The sequence below is a fragment of the Cavenderia fasciculata genome (genome assembly GCF_000203815.1).
Source record: "Cavenderia fasciculata unplaced genomic scaffold Scf_EUAJFUG01CK1KI-5, whole genome shotgun sequence".
Taxonomy (NCBI): Eukaryota; Evosea; class Eumycetozoa; order Acytosteliales; family Cavenderiaceae; genus Cavenderia; species Cavenderia fasciculata.
This window is the reverse complement of record NW_004457637.1, coordinates 106,769-121,843: the sequence shown is the minus strand read 5'-3', so window position 1 is coordinate 121,843 and position 15,075 is coordinate 106,769. Positions and strand designations below refer to the sequence as shown.

Below are 15,075 nucleotides of genomic sequence, written 5' to 3'. Positions count from 1 at the left end.
GGTAAAAAAGAAAATATCTTGGTGACGACCTAGGTATTTTTATGTCAAGTGAAGATACCATAAATTGAGCAACAAATATTCAGCCTACAACAGATGTTTGTGAGAACCCTGAAAAAATTAGTTATCTTTAAAATACTCTTCAAGAGAAGTTGCAATCGTTCGTAATGAACGCATAAACATTCTCTTACTTCGAATCAGCCATTCTCCTTTACAACCCCAAATTAATTCTCGCTTTGTGAAAATCAATTTAAACCCGTTTGTGTAGAGTTATGCAGAAAAAGAGGGAGTCCTTTCTTTTCTTGTACTCTGTCAAACACCCCCCAATCTAATTTAAAAGAAATATAAATACATACACATCAAAACTAATATTCGATGATCAAAGTACAAAAGTTAAAAAATATCTAAACATGATCGTGATCTTGGTCTTTTTCTTTCAAAGATTTGGATCATTCATTGTGTATCTAGCTAACCACAACCACAACCACATAATATTCTCGATCGACCGATGAGTGGTTGTGATCAACACACTCCATTAAATGTAGTAGTAGGTAGTATACGATATATATATATATCTATAACCATACATATACAACTACAAATAGAATATAGAAGAGGTTGTATAAGTTATAACTATCAGACTATCCCATCCCTGTTAATTGGGAGTTTGGTTTGTTGGTTGTTGGGGTTATAATAAAAAGAGGATCGTGATGATGATGGAAGAGCCATCATCAGCTGACCAAGAAGATGGTGGTGTTGGTGGTTACACATCATCAATGATCACAAAGATCAAGAATCATAATAACAGTAATAACGGTAATAATAAGTACAATACTATTAGTCACAACAGTATCAATCCAATACATCGAACTAGACAATCACTTGTTATTGTTGGAGGTGGTAGTCCTCCCAAACACTTTAATCGTCCTATTCCCCGTGGCGATGATGATAACTACATCACTAACAACTCCACCACCACCACCACAATGTCAAACAATGAAAAAAGAAAGTCACTACCAGCATCATTCTTTAAACAACATCTAAACAAGGATAAAGATAAAGATACAACACCTTCTTCAGAATCTCCCAACAAATCATCAAATAATTTATCATTTATGTTTAAGAAATTAAATAATAATAATAATAACAAAGATATCAATATTAATAACAATAATAATAATCAAAATAATGTAACAATACCACAACAACAACAGCAACAACAACTAACACAATTACCAAACTTGACAAATAATGAACCATTAGAGAGATTAAGAGAATCAAATAGAAAGGGTCTAGGTGATGTATTGTCACTTGTCAAACCATCACCCTTTGCATTAATCATCGATGCCAAGACTACTTCACTATTGAATCTAATTACCGATGTAGTATTTTTAAAGGTTTGTAATACAAGTTCGTTTGGATTGAATATTGAAAGATGATTATTAATATTTATTGATTTGGTTTATAATATTATTTAGACAAATGGAGCAGATAAAATATATAAATTAAATAATGGTAGATTGGATACTGATTGTCAATCGATAGTTTATTTATTAAGACCAACCTTTGAAAATATAAATATAGTTATTGGCCATGTGAACCAACACCGATTGGATGGATTAAAAAAGGAATATACAATCATCTATATACCTAGAATTAATTTAAAATGTGAACGATTGTTGGAAGAACACTTGGGGTGTACTATTACATCACTAGAGTATCCATTGGATTTAGTGGTACTTGATAATGACCTATTATCACTTGAACTACCAACACTATATTCAGACTTGTACCTAGACCATGATAAATCTCAACTTTCAATTATAACCAAATCAATTCAAAAATTACAATTACTCTATGGTGGTGGTGGTGGTAGAATCCCTCATATCAAAGGAAAAGGACATTACTCTAAATTAGTTTTTGATTCATTATTAAGATCAAATCAACACTTAACTACAGTTTCAAAAGAGATTGATACTTTAATGCTTATTGATAGACAAGTCGATTTAATTACACCACTTTGTACACCATTAACATTTGAAGGTTTAATAGATGACTTCTTTTCAATTAATAATAGTATGTTAAATTAAATATTAAATATTAAATATAAATATACAACATTATTTAAAGATTATTTTATTTATACTAATATTTGTACGTTGATTTAAAGATATTGTACAATTAGATGAACATGTATTGGAAAATACATCCAAAAAACAACAACAACAAGTTGTTAAAAAACCAGGACAGCAAAAAGTATCATATCCATTACATTCTGGTGATAAGATATACAGTCAATTAAGAGATAGAAACTTTTCATCGTTGGTTGGTATGAATGGTATTTTAAATATGATTACAAAGAATTTAGATGATCCTCAATCAACGTTGGATGGTTCAGAAAGTTTAACAACCATTAAAAATATCATTCGTAAAGTAAATGCACAGCGACTCGAGGAAAACTCACTCTCTATTCATATCGCACTCTCTATTCAAATTCAAACGATTACATCTGATAAATATTTCTCTAATATTTTAGTAAATGAACAAAGTACGTATACAACAACATACCATACATAAATATATATGAAATATATAATATTTAATATTTAATATTATTATTTTATTTATTTTAGGATTATTACATAATCAAGATATTCATCTAGTTGAAGAATATATTGAAGAATGTATTATGAGAAAGGAGTTGTTATGGAGAGTATTGAAATTAATGTCATTGTATAGTTTGGTTAAAGGAAGTATCAATACGAGATTGTATAATAGATTAAAAATGCGTATTGTTCAAATATACGGTTGTGAACATCTCATTACACTAAATAATTTGGAAAAGGTTGGATTGTTAAAAGAAGCGACTACTAGTAGTAGTAGTAGTATGGATAGTAGTCCAATGTCGTCTACTGATAATGGTAATAATAATCAATCATCAACAATATTTAATTGGATAAATGAAGAGTTGGAATTGGTAAAAGAAGATATAGATGAATTGGAACCAAAAGATATCGGATTTGTTCATAGTGGATATGCACCATTATCCTGTCGTCTCATACAACACGCATTCTCTAGGAAATTGGATGGATGGAAAGGAATAGAATCAATCTTGAAAGCGTTACCTGGTGGTCCAACATTTGAAGAGTCATATCCTTCTCCATCGCTGCCTCAACAACAGATAAATACAAATAGTACAACAACAACAACAACGACAACACCAAAAACGATAATATATTTTATTGGAGGAGTGACAAGAACGGAAATATCAGCTATTCGATTCTTGGGACATAAAATGAAAAGAGATTTCTTGATTATCACTACCAAGATTATTAGTAATGGCAATGCCTCATCTTCACTCTTTACAAATTTAATAGAGAATTTCAACAACAGAGAGAACCCATGAATAATAATAATAATAATAATAATAATAGAACAATAGAAACAATAGAATCATCCAATAAACCATATTCCTCTTCCTAGTAGTAGTAGTAGCACAATCTTGCGCAACTCTTAATCACTCTTCATTCGTGGGAAATTGGATGGAATCGAATGAATAGAACAAATCAAGAAAGGATGAGCTGGATTTAATTAATTAATTAATTAATTACTTTTGACCGTGGTGGGTGCTTTACTCCAAAATTTGAAGAATCGTATCCATTTTTAAATCCACCTCTATAACATATTTAAAAATAGTTCAACAACGATAATGATTGGAGCGACAACATCAAATATTTATTCTTCGCAAAGGATTGGAGTGGGGGGGTGATAAGAACGGAAATCCCATCCATTTGATTCTTGGGGAGGACATATATAAAAATGAATCTAGATTTCTTTTCCATCAGCTATGACGGGAATGCGTCATCATTACAATATTAATCGAGAATTGAATTTCAACCATCATAGCCATTCAACAACCTACCCTCTCTCTCTCTAATCATCTAATTTAATAATAAATTTAAATTTAATTCGTCTATACTCGCATAGACAGACTCACACATACATCTAGAAATAGATTGAGATAGAGAGAGTAATATCTGTTCAGTTCACATCATGATGATGCAGATGATGATGATGATGATCATCACACCCCACTTCACTTGAACCATTCCGGTTCCGATCGATGATGTATGGTATGTATAAGAAAAAGAAAGAATAGAATAGTGGTGGTCAATCCAACCCATCAACTCGCCTGGCAATTGTACACTTTTTTCTTGTACATTTTCACCACATTTATTCATCAATTTCCATTAACCACACTCATCCATCCATCGATCACTACCACCACTCTACTCTTTCTTGTTGTCCATGGATGGGAGATGATGAAAAACAATTTATATAATATTATAATTTAAAACTTGTTTTTGTTGATGTGATAAAGATATCAAGCGATAGAGATGGTATTTATAGTCTAATCCAATCAAATCCAATCCAATCAAACCAATCAATCGATAAGGGACAGAACCAACTTTTGACACCAATAGTGATCTCATCTCTCTGTCCATGATCATCCAGATCTAGCTTGTGCTCTCATTGTTTGTTTGAAGGAATGAATAATAATAATAATAATAAAAAGGTTGGCAACTGCAATATGTGACCCCCTCCCTATTATAATATGCTGATGTTCTCTCTGGGTACCGATATTTTCAATCTTTGATTGGGGTTTCCAAATCAATCAAACTCTACAGTTGTGCTTCCAACTTTAATAATAATAATAATATTCATTTATGTAGAATTTATAATTTATATTTGTTATTCTGTTGAGGACGTCACAAGGTTTAAATCAACATTCACACATATGATGTATTTTGTAATCTTTAATTTCATTCATATTAAATAAATAATAGTAGTTTAGATTTGTAAATTGTACAGAAATCACTAAAAAAAAAAGAGAAGAAAGAAAAAGAGAACAAGAATATATTTATATAAATATTGCTAAATAAAAAGGTAACCTTTAAATTAAACAGTTCGTCCCATTATCTAATCTCTCTGGAAAATCCGGAAATTCAATTTCGTTCGTTTCCAATCCTTTTTCTATTTCCTTTTTCCTTTTTGTCAACTACACTTAAAATAACAGTAGATATCTGTGGTGTTGTACATTGATTGGACAGATGGACATTGATCTATCAGTCGGCAAGAGTAATCAGTAATTTTTAAACCCTAACCAAAAAAGAACCTACCAGATTGTTTTACAACAACAACAACAACAACACTTTTTCACCATTTCACATAACACATTCAATACTGAGTACTCATTACTTTGAAATCAGTACGTACTTGGTACTCAGTACTCAATCTCTGTCTCGCTTGTGTGTCTATCTGTCTACAATCAACAGATAGATAGATTGATAGATAATCTACCAGAGGGAAATTAATTTGTTTACTTGACAATTTATTTATAGATTAATCCGACACACACACATGCATAGACGCCAGGGACGGCATTATTAATAACACCAATTAATTTAAGAACTTCAAGTAATCAACAAGAACTCCCTCCGCTTTATTGTTTTTATAAATATCCTTCCACCCCCTTAACTTTCGCCCCCTTTTTTAAAAACATGGGAACCTATTTTAAGTAGAATGGCTAATTTTACACTCTGGCAACACACGAAAGACGTACGGATAATTAATGGGGGATGTTTAAAGGTAATTACCTGTTTTGAGTGGAGGGATTATTCCATCCATCCATCCATCCATCCCTTTCACCAACATAAAAAGTCAATCCATCATCATTCAATACACTATACAATATCTATCTTATCTATCAAGTCAAGAGATAATAATAATAACTACAACTACAACAACAACAATAGCAATTATTCTCTTCATATATTCAACGAAATATTCAATATTGAAAGAAGAATTACTTTTTACTTTAAATTTTATTCATTCTTTTTACTTATTACTTCTTTACTTCAAATATAAATACTTTATCCTGTTTTGATCATCTGTTGTTACAGTTGGGTGTGTTCCAATAACAAAAAAGTAATATTATTATTTTAAAATTCAAGCTAAAATCCAATCCATCCCCTTTAAACAACTAAACTACAAAACCACCCCACCATCCCAACCATCAGATTCTCAACATCCAACTAAAATATACTAGTACTACAAATGCTATCTATATCTGAACACCAGATCATTCATTCATTCCTCACTGACTTTTTAAAAACATATTATAATGATTAACATAAAGGTGTGAAGAGAGGAAGGGATGAGGGGGGTGATGGTTATACCAACTCAACTCTAATTTATTCTTGATCAAAGAATGAATAATATAATAGCTCACTCATGATTTACCTGTTCAAACAAAATCTTCTTCTTCTTCTTCTTCAAAATTTTAGTACTGTACAGTATACATCATCATCGTCATCAACATCATCAATCATCATCATCATTAGATTCGATTTGGAACAACAGACGATGAAAATGGTGTTAAATCATTGGGATTTGTTTGGGTGTATATGCCTAGCTGTCTGTTTACCCATCCATCCCCATACATCATTTACCACCACTACTACTACTACTTACTACACACAACACAGTGTTGTATAATAATTTTATTATATTATATTTATACATATAATATTTAGGGGTTGGTTGTGTGTTTTCACAAACATTTTTCCTACACTCGCCATCTAATATCATATCTTTCCAAACCATCAACACATTCACACGCTCATGAATAACAGAGAAAATCATAAACAGTGTGTGTATGTGTATGTGTGTGTGTAAAGGAAGATGTCAGACAGACAGGCTGGTATACATTGGCAATACCACCACACTCCTAATTATTTACAGTGTAGGTAGTAATCAACAATTCCTTCCTACTCTCACTCTCACTCACTCTGAGTTGTTTGGATTTTTTTTGGTTGGTTGGTTGGTAGAGAACATACTACTACCTTAGAGGGATAGAAAGGGAGAGAGTCGTAATTTAATGTCTTTTTGGAACCCTTGGGTAGAATAATTTATATATTTTGCTTGCTTGCTTTGCTTTGTGTTTGTACTACTACTCCAACGAACCATTTTATTAAAACAAGTAATAATAACAATAATAACAATAATAACAACAATATTTTAAACATTATAAATCAAAATAATAAATAGCCAGAATAGTTACAATCTCGCTACTACTCCTCACTCACTCACTCATCCTCATCAACAACAACATAAAAAATATTTTATTTTATATATATTGTTGTATTGTTGTTACTGTTATTGTTGTTGTTGTTTGGTTGATGATGAAATAGATAGATAAATTATTATTATTTTATTTCCATCTTGTAGTTTTTCCATCCACCCCCTCTCTTTTCAATAATAATATTATCCAAAATCCATAAATTATTGAATTAAATTATTAAACTCTCTGTTATTATTATTGTTTATTATTTATTATTTAGATTTATAGAGACAAAGAGAGAGAGAGAGACAGCAGTAGACAGTAGACAGACAGACAGATATCGAGATTGATCAAACAGGACAAAAAATATTTATTATTTTCAATTTCAATAGCCAAGTCAGAAGAATAATTATAATTATTATTTATTATTATACAGGTAAATTCAAAGATACAAATATATATATATATGTCACTCTCAACTCAACAATAATAACAATAACAATAACAGTAATACCAAGATCAACAAATATGGAAATCGATAGATTGTTTTTTTTTTTTAATAATCAACACAAACTGGATTATCCAACCAACCAACCTACCTACCACAACCATCCATCCTTCCTATCTATTGATTGATTGATTTATTATTCACACACACATAGACCAATTTAAATTTAATTGATTTCAACCAACCTATCTATCTATCTATCAATCTAATAATCTATCTATCCAATTAATCATCATCACTCATCAACCTCATCAACCTCATCAACATCCTCCTTCCTCATTTGATGAAATACTATTTAAATACATTTATGATGATGATGATGATAATTATCTAACACATTCCATATTTTAAAAAAATATTATGATTTAATTCATTTTAAATTATTTATTTAATCCATCCCCATCCCCATTATATTCCATTATTATATTCTAGAATATAGATTATTTTATATTACAGAGAGATTGTTTGTTGTATTTTTTAACAAACAAAAAATCAATCCATGATTACTACAATGCAAATTACATCCAATAAAAATGATTTAATTGGATTAAAGTCACCGACCTCTATATCAGCCACTTTATCGTCGCCAACCAAATCATCGAAATCACCCAATGGAAACCATCTGATTCTCCTTTCACCAGTATTCAATCAAAAGAGTTCAAAAGGTCAATTATCTGAAATATTAAGAAATTCTTATCTTAGGTAAAAAATTAATACAAAAATAGACAATTTGAATAATCCAACACAAAAGAATACTAATAGTAGTTATTTTCTTTCTTTATTATTATTTTTAGACAATTATTTTATGATTTCCTAGGATTACAATTTTGTGTTGAAAATCTATTATGTTGGGATTCAATCGAAAGATATAAAGCTAGAAATGGTACACCTTCAGAAATGTATAAATTGGCTGATGATATTTATAAAAAGGTATATATCAATTTATAATTATAAATCTAGAGTATATTTATACTAATTAATATCCCTCCCTATCCTATCATAGTTTATAAAAGATAATAGCATGTATGAAATTAATATTTATAGTAGACAAAAAGAAATATTAAAAGAGAAATTGAGAAATACATTTGTTTTGCCAAGTTTTATTTATGAATTAATTAAAAAGAATAATAATAATAATAATAATGGTGGTGGAAATAGTAGTAATGAAAGTTCAAGTAGTCCAAATACATCATCTACAGGATTGTTGATTGGTAATAGTCATCATAGTCACCATCATCATCATCACCACCACCATATTAGTTGTGGTCATATTACCAACCATCATGTGATTAAAGGTGGTGACACATTTCCAAAGAGAAAGTCATCCAAGATGAAAATATGGAGTGAAGTGATACTACCAGCACTCAAGAATGGTAATGCCAATGCACTCATCACAGCTGGTATGTTGGGTAGTTCTGCTTCTTCAACAGCTGCAACAACTCAACAACCAAACTCAAACTCAAACAACACACAACAACAACAACAAAGTCACACCATTTCACCAAAAAGTAATAATAACAATGTAATGAGTCCAAAGATGAATAGAAAGAGTAGTGGATTCATTAATACTAGTAGTATACAAACACACCAAAATCAACATCACAGTACTCACAATCTCTTATTTACATCACAAAGTTGTCCAAATGGAATTACTCCCCACACCTCTCCCAACTCACCCAATAATAATAATCATAATAATAACAATACCACTTGTAATTGCCAACACCTTAATATTATTTCATCTTCATCTTCATCCTCTTTATCATCATCATCATATAGTGCTTTGACAGAGTCATCATTGACTTCATCTAAATCCGATATACTATCTTCATCATTCAACGGGAAATCTAATAGTATTGGAAACCTTGGTAGTATTAGTGGTGGATCAGGATCAGGTGGAGCAGGATCATTGGCCAAACGATCAAGTAGTAGTATTACCTTTTTCGACTCTTATACTAGTCTCAACGGCAACTCTGCAGGATCATCATCCACGACGATTACAGCAGCCGGTATATGTTCAGAGAATCTAGAAGATATAGTTGTCATCGATGACAACATTGACGAAATTAAATTCGCAAGTTTAAGTGCATCTACTCTATTTAACGATATTCAAGAGGAGTTGGAACAAATGATGATTGAAAATTCGTTGGGTGAATTCATGAAATCAAAGTCCTATCTCGATCGAGTAGTTGTACCCCAACCAATATCGACCACCACCTCGATGACTCCATTAAATACCACAACTACAACTACAACAACAACAACAACTACATCGACTACTACAACTATTAATACATCATCATTATCAACACCACCAGCTCTTTTATCAAATTCAAAATGAATCACGGCTCGTAAAAGCTCAACTTAATTGTACAAGTTTGAGATTTGAAGCGGTAAGACCTACTCTCCCCTCCCCTCCCATTTTTTAGTAAATATTATTATATCCATTAATAATATACAACCCAAACCCCTCCCACCCTACCTGTTCCAACTTTCTTTACTTTTAAAACTTTATTCATAAAAATAATAATAATAAAAAGTAATGATCAATGGTACATTTGTACATACCTATACCTAAATATAAATTTTTATATTTCCTAGTACTCTCTCTTTAAAGTTAAAATTTATTTATTATTTTAAAATTTGAAGTTCATTCCGCATCTCACCACCTTGAAAACTGATGGATGATGAATCTCGTGTGTTTTTGAATAGTTATTTTAATTATCTTATTTTATTGAAATACGTACAGTTATACTTATATATATAGATCTTTATAAAAGAGATAGATAGAGATAGACTAAAGAATGGAGGGGTATGTATATTATATAGAAAGAGAGAGAATGTGATAAAGAAAGATGATCATGATTATTAACAACTATCAATTCATTCGTTTCAATCATCATCATTCGCTATGATGAACCAATCAATCAATCAAACAAACAAACAAACAAACAAACAAACAAACAAACAAACAAACAAACAAACAAACAAACAAACAAACAAACAAACAAACAAACAAACAAACAAACAAACGATCATTCATTATGATGATAATCTATATATTTTAGAGGAAGAATGGAAATTATCAATTGGTTGAATGATACACTTCAACTCAATTATACAAAGATTGAACAGACGGCTACGGGAGCAGCTCACTGTCAGATTATGGATTTACTCTTCCCAGGAAAGATCAATCTTGCCAAAGTTAACTTTAACGCTAAATACGATTACGAATATGTAAAGAACTTTGGTTATCTTCAGGAGATTTTTGCAAAGATTGCAAAGATTGAAAAGGTAAGAAATGAGACGAGATGATTCATTCGATATGTATTGTAACTAATCAAGACTGTTTTGTTGTTGTTGTTGTTGTTGGTTATTAGTATCATATGGATGTTGACAAGATGGTTACTGGAAGACCACAAGCTAATCTTGAATTTTGTCAATGGATGAAAAAGTACTTTGATTCAATGAATAATGGAGAACCATACAATGCTCTTGAAAGAAGAGTACAAAGTAGATGTGCATATGAAGGTGACAAGGCATTGATTGCTGCATTGGGTCCAAATGCTCCTAAACCACCACCAGCTGCACCAAAGACTGCTGCTGGTGGTGCTGGTGCCAAACCATCTGCATCTGCACTTTCCAAACCATCTGCAACTAAACCAGTTGCTGCCGCCGCCGCTACAGTAACCAAACCAGTTGCTACCACTACTGTCAAGAAACCAGCTGCAACTGTATCTAAACCAGTTGCCACAACTACAACCACCACAGCTGCCCGTCCATCTGTATCTAAACCCCCTGCTACATCAACCGTCACTAGACCATCTATCACTCCAGCCGCCAAACCACAACCAACTGTTTTTAAACCAACTACTGCTGCTGCCAAACGTATGTAACATTATTATATCTCACTCACTAATAGATTAATATAATATATTAATTGGATTTGAATTTAGCAAAACCATCAGCTCCATCACCTGTACCAGCAGCAGCTTCTACAACTACGACACAAGTGATTGAACAAATAAAAACTGTAACAATAGTAGATCCAGAACTTGTAAAGGAATTGGAACAAACCAAAGAAGACAATCAAAGATTATTGGAAGAAAATACCAAAGCTAAAATACAAGTAGAAGAGGTCGAAAGAGACCGAGACTTTTTCTATGAAAAGTTGAGAGACGTTGAAATATTCTGTCAAGACAATATCAAACTCGAAGGCACTGCTGAAGAGGCTATTGCTCAAATCTTGGCCATTCTCTACAAAAATGCTGAAAATGATGGTGAAGAAGAAGAATTATTAGAAGAGGAACCAGCTGTACAAGTTGAAATTGTTGATGGTGATGGAGATGATGAACAACAAGAAGAACAACAAGAAGAACAAGAAGAAGAATTAATCCAAGAAGATGAACAAGAAGAAGAAAATATTCAAGAAGATGATGAAGATGCAATCATGAACAAACTTCAACAAGAAGATGAAATAATTGACGACGATTTAGTAATTGATGATGAAGTACTCGAAGAAATGGATGAATTCTAAAAACATAGACATCGTCAAAAAATTAATTAATTAATATTTATAATCCATCCAATCATCTTGGATTAAAATAATTATTTTACATATATATAATAATAATAAATAATAAAAAAAAGAAGAAATATTTATTTATTTTTTCGTCTCTCTGCAACAATACAATAAATCTAAAAAAAAACTAAAGTAAAGTACTACTTTTCAAAAAGATTAAAAAATGGAGGGAAAAAATTCAATTTTTTAAAATCAAAATACATCAACTTCTTGTTTAATTACTTTTTACTTTTTTAAGAAGAAGAAGTAATATCTTTTTATTTATTTATATACTTTTATATATAAGAAGAAGAAAGAATTATAGTTTAAATTATGTTTACTACAAGTGTAAATAGTAATCATAGTAATGATAGTAGTGGGAATGGAACGACTACGACTTCGTTGTTGTCATCAACGACTACAGTGACAGGGTCATCGTTGAGTAGCGGTATACTTGATGATGGAGACAATGAACAAATGTTACAACAACAATTCGAGTATATTGAAAAGCTTGAAGGAGATGTTGGACGATTACAAAAGGACAATGAATCATTAAATGACAAGTCTGACAAACACGCCGACACGATCTTGTCACTCGAGAAGGAACTGGCTATTCAAAGATCACGTGTCTATGAACTCGAAAGACAGAATAGTAACTTTCAAACAGCAACCAAAGAAGCATACATTGAAAAGGAGGAAAAGGAAAAGGAACTCGAAATGAGACTCGCATCAAAGAACAAGGAACTTGACGAGTTACTCATCAATATTCGATACATGTCGAAAAACGAACAAGAAGCTAAAAAGAAATACGACGATCTACTTGAAAAGACACAACAAGAACAACGAAACAATGACATGAAGATTAAATCATTGGAAAAGGAAAAGTTACGTTATCGTTCAGATGTTGCCAATCTCAAACACAAGAATAGTTTTGGATTGGAAATGGAGGCATCATCTGATTCCAAGGATCTAGTGATTGAATCGTTGGAGAGTAAGAATCAGTCATTGGTACAAGAGAATACATCAATCAAGAATCGTCTTGACCAAACTATCAAAGATCTAGTTGAAGCTGAGAAACTCATTGAAATCTTCCAACAACAAATCCTATCAAAACAAAAACAAGATCAATCTCAATCTCAACTTCAACACCAACAACAATTAAATGAACAAGAATCAATTAAAAAATCTCTTCAAAGTATGAATAAGAAATCAAAAAAGTATTTATAAATACTTTTAAATATTAATATTTTTCTTTCTATTTTTAGGAGAAGTAACATATTATAGTGAAATTAATCAAAAGAATCAAAGTAAATTAATGGAATTGGAGAACCAACTAAAAGGAGTTGGAAATTCTGAAATGATCAAACAAGAAAACAAAACACTAAAAGATAAATTATCAAGATTTGAGGAAACGATCACCAAGCTCAATAGTCTACAAGTACAATACAATACAATGGCAGAGGAAAAACAATCACTTGAAAAAATATATGGTCAAATTGATTCTCAAAATGGTGGATTGGAATCTTTCCATCAAAAGATTCGTGAATTGGAATCTGAAAATCAAACTCTACGTGGAAAAATTGGTGAATTAACTTCTAATCTTAAATTATCTGAATCTCATAATAATGATATTGAAACATTGGTATGTAAAATAGAAAAAAAAATGAAAGAGAATATATGATCATTTTTATTTATTGTATTTAAATTTTCTATTTTAGTTAAAAGAATCAAAAGAAAGTTGTAATTTATTACATACAAAAATATCAAATCAAGATGAATCTATTAATCGTTTAAACAAACAAGTTTATTTATTGAAAAAAGAAAGAGATGGTATTAAAAGAATTTTGGATGCTTTTGATGTTGAAGATAGAGTTGTCATTAAAAAGGAAAATGAAAATGGTGGTGGTAGTGGAGGTGATTCATCTCCATCTACTGTTTCACTTGCTCAAAAAATGGAAAGAATCAATGAATTGGAAAGAGCAGTATTGGAAAAGGATAGATTGATTGAGGAATATGAAACAACACTTTCAATGAGAAACTCTATACTCGATCAAAAGGATGATTCTATAAATTACAAGTTGGAATTTGAAAAACTCAACCAAGAGATTGAAAGATTGTTACAAGATAATGCAATTTTGGAATCAAGATTGGGTAGAGGTGAATTTGATCAAACTAAAACAAAGGTTTTACACATGACAAATAATCCAACTTCAATGTTATTAAATCAAAATCAATCAAATCATCAACCAAATTCTATTTCTGTAAGTAAATCAAAATCAAAAAAAAACTCTATATTCTTATTTATTTATTTTTATTTTTATTTATTTTATTTTCCTTTTAGGAATCAAAATTATTAGAAGAAAATAATGGATTAAGAATTCAAATCTCTGAAAATGATAAAAAGATGGATAGATTAAAACAAGTATTTAAATTAAAGATTCATGAATTTAGAGAGGCGGTTTATGCATTATTTGGATTCAAAATCGATATGGACACTAATAATTTATACAAGTTGCAATCAATGTATGCCGAAAAAGAGAGTGACTTTTTAATCTTTCAAAGAGCACAGTCCTCTTCCTTGTCCAACGATAAAAAGGTTGGTAGAATGGAATTGATGGAAACAGAATTCACAAACACTCTTGACAAGGAAGTAAGAGCCTATCTTTTTAAATGTAAATGTATACCTGCTTTTCTCTCTCAAATTACAATCGATCTCTTTTCAAAACAAACTTTCCATCCATAAAAAAAACAAAAGAAAGAAAAAGAAGAATTTAAATCAATCAATAAATTGTACAATTTGAATAAAACGGTTTAAATAAACATATGCACTCTTAGATGTGTTGATTGACATGTAAGCATGGTATGACATAAAAGCATTGACACAGT

General features: G+C 30.8%; 5 protein-coding genes across 5 annotated transcripts; all 5 read left to right on the top strand.

Annotated features, from left to right (window-relative positions):
• Positions 1 to 713: 713 nt before the first annotated feature.
• On the top strand, positions 714 to 3,403 carry DFA_10668 (Sec1-like family protein; the record flags this gene model as incomplete). Its single annotated transcript, XM_004351259.1, has 4 exons — positions 714 to 1,394; positions 1,476 to 2,073; positions 2,183 to 2,545; positions 2,631 to 3,403. 4 exons carry the CDS (start codon positions 714 to 716, stop codon positions 3,401 to 3,403), a joined length of 2,415 nt encoding a protein of 804 aa, XP_004351311.1.
• Positions 3,404 to 4,123: 720 nt separating this feature from the next.
• On the top strand, positions 4,124 to 8,067 carry DFA_10667 (uncharacterized protein; the record flags this gene model as incomplete). The annotated part of the gene is made up of 7 exons (XM_004351258.1): positions 4,124 to 4,130; positions 4,731 to 4,773; positions 6,345 to 6,460; positions 6,807 to 6,855; positions 7,401 to 7,441; positions 7,557 to 7,665; positions 8,061 to 8,067. 7 exons carry the CDS (start codon positions 4,124 to 4,126, stop codon positions 8,065 to 8,067), a joined length of 372 nt encoding a protein of 123 aa, XP_004351310.1.
• Positions 8,068 to 8,139: 72 nt separating this feature from the next.
• DFA_10666 (uncharacterized protein) lies at positions 8,140 to 9,969 on the top strand (the record flags this gene model as incomplete). The annotated part of the gene is made up of 4 exons (XM_004351257.1): positions 8,140 to 8,330; positions 8,423 to 8,558; positions 8,632 to 8,651; positions 8,673 to 9,969. The coding sequence occupies 4 exons, from the start codon at positions 8,140 to 8,142 to the stop codon at positions 9,967 to 9,969; spliced, it is 1,644 nt and encodes a 547-aa protein (XP_004351309.1).
• Positions 9,970 to 10,432: 463 nt separating this feature from the next.
• On the top strand, positions 10,433 to 12,165 carry eb1 (microtubule-associated protein EB1; the record flags this gene model as incomplete). Its single annotated transcript, XM_004351256.1, has 4 exons — positions 10,433 to 10,440; positions 10,697 to 10,922; positions 11,009 to 11,516; positions 11,585 to 12,165. The coding sequence occupies 4 exons, from the start codon at positions 10,433 to 10,435 to the stop codon at positions 12,163 to 12,165; spliced, it is 1,323 nt and encodes a 440-aa protein (XP_004351308.1).
• Positions 12,166 to 12,522: 357 nt separating this feature from the next.
• On the top strand, positions 12,523 to 14,932 carry mad1 (mitotic spindle assembly checkpoint protein 1; the record flags this gene model as incomplete). The annotated part of the gene is made up of 4 exons (XM_004351255.1): positions 12,523 to 13,384; positions 13,455 to 13,831; positions 13,908 to 14,450; positions 14,531 to 14,932. 4 exons carry the CDS (start codon positions 12,523 to 12,525, stop codon positions 14,930 to 14,932), a joined length of 2,184 nt encoding a protein of 727 aa, XP_004351307.1.
• Positions 14,933 to 15,075: the final 143 nt, after the last annotated feature.